General features: G+C 31.7%; 3 protein-coding genes across 3 annotated transcripts; 2 read left to right on the top strand and 1 right to left on the bottom strand.

Annotated features, from left to right (window-relative positions):
* Nucleotides 1-141: 141 nt before the first annotated feature.
* Nucleotides 142-1,281, top strand: LOC116349508 (phytoene desaturase-like; the record flags this gene model as incomplete). The annotated part of the gene is made up of 3 exons (XM_031780987.1): nt 142-674; nt 742-1,047; nt 1,118-1,281. Coding segments are annotated over 3 exons (1,003 nt in total), but the record flags the coding sequence as incomplete, so codon positions are not given.
* A 3,186-nt stretch (nt 1,282-4,467) lies between these two features.
* LOC116349507 (putative defense protein Hdd11) lies at nt 4,468-7,350 on the top strand. The gene is made up of 4 exons (XM_031780986.1): nt 4,468-4,598; nt 5,444-5,580; nt 5,636-5,873; nt 7,011-7,350. The coding sequence occupies exons 2-4, from the start codon at nt 5,480-5,482 to the stop codon at nt 7,176-7,178; spliced, it is 507 nt and encodes a 168-aa protein (XP_031636846.1). The 5' UTR covers nt 4,468-4,598; nt 5,444-5,479; the 3' UTR covers nt 7,179-7,350.
* A 1,617-nt stretch (nt 7,351-8,967) lies between these two features.
* On the bottom strand, nt 8,968-10,101 carry LOC116349506 (phenoloxidase 1-like). The gene is made up of 4 exons (XM_031780985.1): nt 9,961-10,101; nt 9,701-9,881; nt 9,367-9,622; nt 8,968-9,301 (listed from the first exon to the last, which is right to left on the bottom strand). The coding sequence occupies exons 1-4, from the start codon at nt 10,096-10,098 to the stop codon at nt 9,085-9,087; spliced, it is 792 nt and encodes a 263-aa protein (XP_031636845.1). The 5' UTR covers nt 10,099-10,101; the 3' UTR covers nt 8,968-9,084.
* Between the last annotated feature and the right edge of the window lie 331 nt (nt 10,102-10,432).

Below are 10,432 nucleotides of genomic sequence, written 5' to 3' on the forward strand. Positions count from 1 at the left end.
AAGTCTTGAAATTACATGTATTTTACGAATTTCGTTAAGCCAGACCTTCCAAAAATTCTTCCATACAAATTGACCCGCCCTAATATATATATATATATGTATATTGGGTAAATATAAATGAACATATTTTTTTTTGTTTAGCATGAGTCCTTACAAGGCGCCAGCTATGTTTAATCTTCTACAGTATACTGAAATTGCCGAAGGGATTTTTTACGTCCGCGGTGGTTTCCATAAAGTTATTGAAGCATTGGAAAATATCGCAACGAAAAAATTTAACGCAATCTTTCACTATAATAAAATCATTAAAAAAATTATTGTAGACGAACAAAATGTTGCAAAAGGTGTTGAATTTGAAGACGGCAGTAAAAAGTATGCAGATATTGTTGTATGCAATGCAGATTTGGTATATGCATATAATCACCTTTTACCTCCCACAAAGTATGGAAAGGAATTGGGTGAAAAAGCAGCGTTGACATCGTCATCGATCTCATTTTATTGGGGACTATCGCGAAAAGTTCCTGAACTAGATGTGCATAACATTTTTCTGGCCAATGATTATAAATCCAGTTTTGATAGCATTTTTCAACAACAAGTTCTCTCCAACGATCCATTCTTTTATGTAAATGTACCGTCTCGAATTGATGAGAGTGCAGCGCCCAAGGGAAAAGATACAGGTGAGAAGGTTTGAAAGTTTAATCCATTTTAATTCGTCCTTTTCCCAACGTTTTTCATTTAAATCAGTTGTGCTACTGTTGCCGATCAGTCACATTTCCAGCAATAATAAAGATTGTATGGATGAGTGGGTTAAAAGGGCACGTAAACGTGTTATCGAAATCCTTGAAGAACGTCTGGGACTAAATAATTTTGAATCGCTCATCGAAACTGAAATTATAAATGATCCAAGGAGTTGGGAATCAAAATTCAAGTTGTGGAAAGGATCCATTCTAGGTCTCTCGCACAACATCAGTCAAGTGCTACATTTGCGGCCGAAAACACGAAGCCAACTGTTTAAGAATCTATACTTTGTCGGCGCATCAGCGCATCCAGGTAAAAAGAAAAAACAAATTTAAAAGAAAAACAGAGATACAGTTAAACTTTTTTTTATTTTTCCCTTTAGGTACTGGCGTACCAATCGTGTTATGCGGGGCAAAACTTGCGCAACAACAAATTCTCAAAGACTACAAGCATATCAATCGTGGCCACGAAGACATTATTTCTCAGAATATTCTATTTGGATTTATATTAATTGCATCATGCGTTTTACTTCTAATTTTAGTATAATATATTATCGATAATTTGATTTGTATATATGGCACATTGCAAATGAATTTGATTCTGAATTCAAATAAAAATGCTCATTGTTTTTAAAATAATAATATCGAATAGATTGAAATTTCCAAGGAAATTTCTTTTGTCATCAGTCTTTTAGTCTTCAGTACACTTTTGGTCTGTATGTGATTGCATAATCATCATCATTATTCCATCAAGCAATTCCATCTTGAATGCTACTCAATTTCGAACAGAAATTGCGCAATCAAATAAAATAAGATTGCTCAATGGCTGGAGATACTTAGTTCATACTTATGTAACCAAGAACTTGTCACACGCCGCTTCGAAGCTCTATACTCTCTTCCTTTCTGTGTTCAGTTGTCAGTTCAAAAAATGTCTCTGTTGAACAAAAACAACAAATTAATTTGGTATTTTTATAGGATAAACTAACTAGAGTTGTTAGTTAGAGTTATTCTTGTTATCACACATTATTTAATTCAATTCATTTTATTGTTTTATTAATTAACTTACCTAATTCATCACAACAAATTACTCAGTCAATATTGGTTATTTTCAACTTTATTTTATTTTCACCTGAATAAAAAATTTTATACAAAATTACATCATATTCTGTGCAAATCACAATAAATAATGACATAAATGTATATAACATCAAACTTATACTTTGAATTTTATGTTTTTCATTTGAAAAAGTGCCATATTCGAAATTCAGAATTGACGCATGTTTTGAAGTCACGTGTTGAACATTCTTTGGGTTGTTATTGAATGGTGGGAAGGTTTTTCCATATACAACAAGAGGTGTAATGCGCTCAATAAGCGTAATGCTTTGTTTGCCGAACTTCGTATAGACAGTGCCATCTATATATAGAATGGGATATTATTTCACAAGTTTGAGAATGAGCGCATATGTTATTCCAAAAATTGTTGAAAAATAATTTAATAAATTGTTTCATTTTTTTGTTTTGAAAGTGAAGTTAGCACAATTAGCATTAGATAATTTCTATTTAAAAAAACATAAATTTATATGCGTTTTAATTTAACTTAAAAAGCCTCGGGTGTAGAGTGTGTAGATCTTGTAGAAATGATTTTGTTAAAATCTCCATACGTAAACTCATAAGTGTGAGTGTGACATTTGACAGATAGATACAAAACGTAATGTTATTGTTCTCTTACATACTTGTCATACACTCGTGCGAATTATTCTGTTCTGTTAAGTTCGTTTATTCCGTTCATTTATTTTATTTATATTCTTAATCTCGCAATCACATCGCAAAATTGCGTAAAAATGGCAGATTCTATTAACAGTTTTATTGATCTTGACACCGGCTGTATAAAATATCCTGATGGAGACTTTACTTTTATATTAAACTTTATTCTGTTTAGTTCGCCAAAAGATAGAGTGAGGGCGTTAGTGTGACAGATTTCATATAAAAAAGCTACTGTATTAGAGATCTTTATACAACCCACCCGCAAAACTTTTATTAATGTCTTTTTACTTGATTATTTGTTCGATGGTATAGTATACGTTTTTGTCTGCGACAAGGCAATCATGTTTGCATTTGAATGGATAAAATGAGCCAATCTAATTGTTAACTGACAGAATATGGAAGAAACAAGAGTTATTGCTTGAAACCAGATAAGTATTTCAGCACTTAGTACAATCATAATTGTGAACAGAAAGTATTCTTTTAAAAAATATGTCCACATTGTTCGCCTTTGTCTGTTTTCTATTGTTTTTAGAAATATAAAGAGAAACCGTTGGCTTGAAAGAAAAAGACCAGTTGGTCCACTGTTTTAAATGACTGAACGAAAATCGAAAAATCCATTCATAAAATCTACATGCAGGCGTTTGGCATATAATTATTTCTTGTTTCATGATTACATTCTTTGCCGAAGAATGGTATCAATTTCGTTCAAATTGTGCAGTATTTTGACTTATCTCATATATACTTATTGCAATTTTCATCATTCAACATTTGTTTTTTCGTTATTTCAACGGCCCGAACACATAAAAAATTCACAGTGAAATATGTTATGCGCAGAGCAAAAAAATATATCTTGAGATATTTGTAAGATGAGGAAATGGCACGCCGCATTTTCCAAAACGAAATGTATTGTCACACTGAATGGGACACCCTTATGCACGGAATAAAAATGAACAATAGCGATTTTTGTAAATGTGTGTGTGTGTGTGTGTTTGAGTTGGAAAATGTGAATTTTACCAGAAAAATCGATCTGATAATATGTCCAAGACTCCGTGTGTTGTTGTTTGAGAAGAAAGGTAAATTACAAATTCATGACTTATATTGTTAGATTTCAAACAAAATGGACTGCTTTATTCCGCTTCCTTTCCATTCATAGTTTTTGACGTACAACGGATGAAACGCTAATATTAATACAAATAGTTCATTCTTGGAAGGAAATTTCAAAATACGGCTTCAAAAGCAGACATCAGTAGGCATCTGGTTTCCAATTTATAGCCGACTCTGTCTTGAAAAATGTAAGCATGGATATTATAAAGAGCCAGAGTAAAGTGCACACAATTCGTTTATATTTTATTATGCGTAGGTTGTTCTTATTATTATTTCAAACTTTAAAGCATTAAATGGGGATATAACTAATGCGTTAAATCTGTACAACTTTATAAAGTTAGTGGAACTGTGGAACAATGTTCAAAATTTTATTGCAAATATTAATTTTGTACAATACAAAACGTTGTTTTTGCTATGATTCTCATTCAAGCCGAGCTCAATTACAAAAGTACGCAAATAAATGAAGAATAGCTATTTTTAAGGTCATTGTGAGGCAAAAAAAAAAAAATCAAACAAATATAACTATGAGTCTTTAATTTCAATGATATGGACAACAATTTCCGCCGAATAATCTTACATTTGTGAAAATATGTATTCACAACGTTTCATTGGCCATCACAAAAGAGCACAATGTAAACAGTTCAACAATTGTAATTATGGTTTTGCCGTTGAAGACGAACGACAACATAATGCCAATTATGTCATCATTGAACAGCAGCAACAACAAAAATACACACAACCAATACATACAGCACTGTTTAAGTGACCGTCGATCGTGTATTTTGACATTTGTGTTTTTACCCCACTACCAAACGATAGCCGATATGCCGTTTACAGTTTGTAAATACAGCATGTGTGTAAGACGGTCGAAATGAGAAAACAACAGAGACAAAAGACAAACCACACGATACTACGCTGGACCACTATCGTCTGATTTTTTGATTATTGAATCAGATTTTGTTACGACTTCGATCAGAGAAGATCAAATCTTAACAGGTAACATAAATAGATTTTTATTTTGAATTAATTGAATATTTTCAAATTTGACTTTTTGCATCGATATTATGTATTTTATAACATCATTTGGTTTTTGTTGAAATGACATCTTTTTGTTTATCCTTTGTGTTAATTGATGAACTTTGCTGTGTAGAGACAACTTGAGTGATAAATAAATTTTTAGTGATAAAAAATTAGCTTTGCGTAGCTGTGAAATGCATAATTTTTACGAAGCATCGCCACACAGAAATGTCAAGTCTTGAATACCTTGACAATTCAACATATTTCGAAAATCGATTCAATTAGTTGCATGGTATTTTTTTCTGTTAAAACTAGTGATTTTAATGTTTCCACCTTAACACGATTCTCTTGCAATGGCTCTTACGAAATAAATCATTATAGCAAACTAATTTATTGCGATGTTTGACTGAATACGTAATTACGGTGGAAAAAACTGGAACGCGTGTTCAAAACAAACACAGAATATATCTTTTAATCAAATTTATTTAGAATTGAAAATTGAATGGAATACACTTTTAGATCGTTGCATAACTATGTGATTAGAAAATGTTTGAGTTCTATTATTAATTGATTACTTTTTCGCACTCAATTGAGTCAGATAGAATGAAATGTATGTTGAACACAAAACATAATTCATCACGCTATATATATTTTCAGAACATTTTTTTTTTCATTGACGGTGACACATCCATGTTTTTTTTTCATGGTTATTAAAAATACGATCGAAATGCTTAAGAATAATTCCAAGAATCACAACCAAAATTAAATTTAATTACCAATTTTTTTTCTCTTCTTTTTTTTATTCTTTTTGCCACTATTTATAGATCAAATTTGTTAAACCTGAACAACATTCAATCAAAATGCTTCTTCGTGCATTTATAACGATTGCTTTGATTTGTGCCATTCCATCGGCATATTCTTATTCCTCCGGTGCTCCGGAACAAGCATGTGGAGACATGATGTAAGCATATGTCAGTCAATTGATTGTAAAAAAAAGCAAATAATTTTTTTTTCAGTCCACAACATCATGTCGAACCACAAAAATCAGATGCACCATACAAATTTATTTTAAATGAACATCAATATAAAGCAGGCCAATCGGTTAATTTTGAAATCAAGGGCAATGCTGCTGGCGATACAATTAAGGGTTTTCTGATTCAGGCACGCATTGGGGATAAACCAGTCGGAAAATTTGAAATTCCAATGAAATCCAAAAAATACGCGCAATTATTGAACTGCTCGGGAGGATCAGGAGTAAGTGACTAAAAAAATTCCAATTTATTACCGCTAACAAACTGAATCAAGGCTATTGGTGTATCAATAATCTTGACACGAGTCCAAGAATATGTACTCAATTGACACGTTCTAATTATATTTAATAAAAAAATCGTTTTCGTTCGAACATATACATATTTTATACACGCGAAACATTTCGGATTGTTCTATTAGTACGTCCATTTAATTTTGCATTTCATTTTAGTCTTTTTCATGAAAAAAAAAAAAAAAACACAGTACGATGAAACCTTGAATGATATTTCTCAATACACATGAAATCCATTTTGTGTTTTTGCTTTTTGCAGTTTGACCAGTGTTTTATATCTTTCAGCACATTCAATACTGGTTTTTTTCGATACGTGTAAAATTTATTGGCTGCTGTTACATTTGGACATTTATTTACTTATTAAATTTGCAATTCATCATCATCTCTCTTCACACATTTTCAATAGCATTTCTGTCTCTCCGGATGTTTTTTATTTTATTTTCAATATAATCGATTATGTGTCATGCAGTGTTTTTTTAACACTGTTGCAATTCAATTTTACACATAATGAAAAAATAAATTACACACGATTAAATCGAAATTTACATAACTTTATCATTAAAACACCGGTTTCAAGCGTGTGTCTTATATCGTTAAACATGTTCCAGTACGTTTTACTCCCATTGTATAGTAGAACTGTTTATTTATAGTTCTGTTTAACATGAGTGGTGGTACTGCCGAATGACAATCGTTTGATTTAGCATTTATCATCCAATCGTAATGAATGAAAAATCAAAAACATGTAGAACAACAACGAGTACCCTTGAAGAATATACGGAAATAGATTAACTGAAGTGATGATGTGTTTTGCTTTTGTAATTTAATAGATAGGAAAATAATTGAAAACATAACATGACCCTGTGATGATTGTGTACAAAGCATGACGATAAGGCAAAATTGCTTGCCAGCGCCACCAAATGACTCCATATGATTCTATATAGTTCTGCGGTTGCCAGCGGTACTAATCTCTAATAGAGCGTTGCCGAGCTGTCATTATCGTCGTGCTTTGATTGTGTACAATTTGTCTTAATTTAAAAAAAAGAATTTAACTATTTTTCTTCGTATTTCAGAATGCGCTAACACATAAAAAGATTTTCGGTAGTGGTCAAAACTCGATTATTGGAACTTGGCTACCACCACAAGACGTTTCCGGGGAAGTCAAATTAATAGCCACAATCGCTTTGAATGGAGGCGTTTATTGGGTGCAAAAAGTTGTGACCACCATTACCATATCTTAAATTCTATTTGATCTCTTTTTTTCCAACAATATCTTTTAATTTTCTCTTTGACCGTTTAATTGCTTGAACGTATGACAATTTTCACAACAAGAAACATACAATTTAAATAACAAACTACTTGAATTCACGCAAAAATAAATATAACGATATCACGACCTTTTTTTTGTTCAAATGTGGCCTTTTATGACGAATGAATTTTTTCTGAGTGTATAAAGTTTTTTTTAACCTAAATTTCTGCGGATTTGAATAAATAAATAAAAGGTATGGAAAAGATGGGTTATACTTAAAAAATGCGCACCATTATCCTTGCTTGTGAATTACATACCCACTCTAATCATTAGAGTCTAACATACGCATGAATGCGTTCAAATATACCTCTTCAGTTTTTTAGCACGGACAATAGAATGTGTTGTTGAAAGACTCTGTAACAAACGTAATTGGATATTTGATACCAAATTCTAAATCAGTACGCAATTTGATATGCTATGACAGTTTGCTACGAATATAGATTGAATCTAATTAAGAACTTATTTTATTGTTCTGTAACCCACTTCTTTTATTGTTTATCTCAATCTTTTTGATTTAATGTAAAATAAATCAAAATTCACAAAATAGTCACACTTGTTATCGACTTGTTATGCAATGAAAATGTTGAAGTTAGTGCATACAATTACAGATATAATATTTCGTGCCTCAAAATCATACTTAACCATATGGTATAATATAGAAATGGTTATGGTTGCTCTAATTGAAGAATGAAGATTCTACTCGTATATAACAATCGAAGAAAGCATTGTTATTTTGGTTTTATTGTGCTTTTTAATTATGTCATTTAAACGGGTTAACCCCAAAAAATAAACAATATTAAGTGATGACTGTGTCCTCATTTATATCCTTTTGTCAATTGTTAAATACAGTAAGAGTTTTCTCTCCATCATTTCCATTGATCACGTGGAATTTTTGCGCGTGCTTCGATTGCGTAAATAATAATTTTAAAGCATTCGCTCGTTTGATTGTTTCGTGATACCTTTTATTTATTCAACGTTATTATAGCGGAAAATTCACAACAACCGCATCTTACCTATTTGTTTTACGAATGAATTTTGTTTCCGACTCAGGGGTTTACCAGGCCATCACATAACATTAACATACAGAATTTCAACCGCTTAAACAAAACATCTGGAGCAATTGTAGCGCAAAATAAATAAAATAAATCTTACAGTTCAATGCTTTTGAATACAGTTGACTCGTTACATGACGTCAAAAAAATACAATTTTCAACTGAAATATATCGGGTTTTTTTTTCTTCTCTTTTATTTTGACAGATGTCAAAGTGAAAACAAAATATGTACTTGTACATCTAAAAATTAAACGTACGCGGTATTAATTATATAATTCCAATAATTTTCTTTACACTCTACAACTACATTACCTTGTTGCATATCATAAACTTTATATCAAGTTGCACAATGCCTAATAAAAAGCAATATTGAGTTTAATAATGTTGCAAAAGACAAAGTCTGGTCTTTTGAAAGCAATTGCTGATAATTCAATGCAATTCACTTTTAATATAGCTGAGCTATATAAAGCAGTTTTAGTTTTGTGATTACTAACTGAAATGATATAATACCTACCTATAATACGTTCAACATCACACAACTCAAAAACCTAAGAAATGTTTGTAATAACGTTAAACTGGCTATTTCAGAAGCTGTAACATAGTGTGAGTCGCGATTAGAAAACGATAAAATAATTTATCAACTCAAAAACATGTAATAAAACAACAATGTATGATGTATAGCTATAGCTATTTTATTATTTTTGAAAGTTCTCATTTCTTCTTAATAAGAATAACCGAGTCAACAGTTTAATATTCGATAGACATTTTGCAGAAAAAATAATTCGTTCAATTCTTACGATCGATAATGGTGTTTGTAAATTTGATTAAACATTCACCCAGTGATGCATTTGAAAGTTGTTCCGTAAATTCTCTTAAGGTGGGAACTTCTTGATTGTTTGCCAACGACGTACTTTTATCAAACGGATATCCCATTCGTTGTAAATCAGGATATTTTTGATCACGCATTCCACAAAACGATAGAGCGTCATTACACGAAACATTACTGTAATTTTTTTTTATATTTCAATTAAATACATACCAAGTTATCGGTTTGAATGAAGTCTTTACCTGCTTAATGTTTGATCAACTCGATCATATTCATAGTCGCTAATCATTACGAAAATATCAAATCGGGTACCAGATGCTGAGCCTTTAGGCAAGAGCAAATGTTGCGGCCAACCGCAACCACAAAATTGAAATTGTGCCAAATCCTCTGCTCTCTCTGGTTGATACAGACTCCCAATACGTCTAAATGACCTTTCGTACGGAATTGTAACGCTCGAATCTTCAGAACGTCGACGAATCTCATTTTCACCCGGATTCACTTTAAATGATAAGCAAAGAAGATTGGATTTGAAAAAAAACGTGCCATTTCGAAGGAGAAGGAAACTTGCACTCTTACAATTAACCAAAAATTTATCCATTTCGATAGCAAAAAGTCTTTGTTCACGGAAACGCAGCGGTTCGCCTCTCTCATCGTATTTTGGAACCAAAAATATGCGACACGTTCCTTGCTTCATTGAAGGTGTTTCGTTCCTAACATTGATTCGATATTCGAATGGTGCATGCTGTAGATGCGTGAACTATATTGATAATAATAATTTAAAAAAATACAATTTACTCGTTTGCACGCATATGATGTAAAGAGAAAATCGAATTTACTTGCGCGTAAACATTGCCTGGGCCGAAATCTAATCCGGCTCCCAAATCGACATCTAATAATAAAAATATTAAATTAAAAGAAATATAAAATGTCTTACATCCGTAAGATGAACTTTTCCGCACTGTGATCCACGACATGCATTTATTACAAATCTTTTACTCAAATAATTCACGAGAAAACTAAATCTGACATTAGTTTTAGATAAAAATAATTTTCGAAGCACTTTTCTTACAAAAACTACTAAAGATGGGAATTTTTGTATCGGAGCCATGCCTATATGATATCGTAATCATGTGAAAATTTGCAGAGGTTATTTTTTTCACAAAAAGTTAACATTCTGAAAGTTTGAAGAAATTTCAATGCATATTAAGGGTACTTCCCATACAAAATTTCGTTTTAGAGCGAAAAATTCAAAATTTTGTTCGGGAGGTGCCCCTAATATTCGTTGAAATGTCTTCAAACTCTCGGAAT

Source organism: Contarinia nasturtii, unplaced genomic scaffold (assembly GCF_009176525.2).
Source record: "Contarinia nasturtii isolate CC-2019 unplaced genomic scaffold, AAFC_CNas_1.1 Cnas_scaffold_2883, whole genome shotgun sequence".
Lineage (NCBI taxonomy): Eukaryota > Metazoa > Arthropoda > Insecta > Diptera > Cecidomyiidae > Contarinia > Contarinia nasturtii.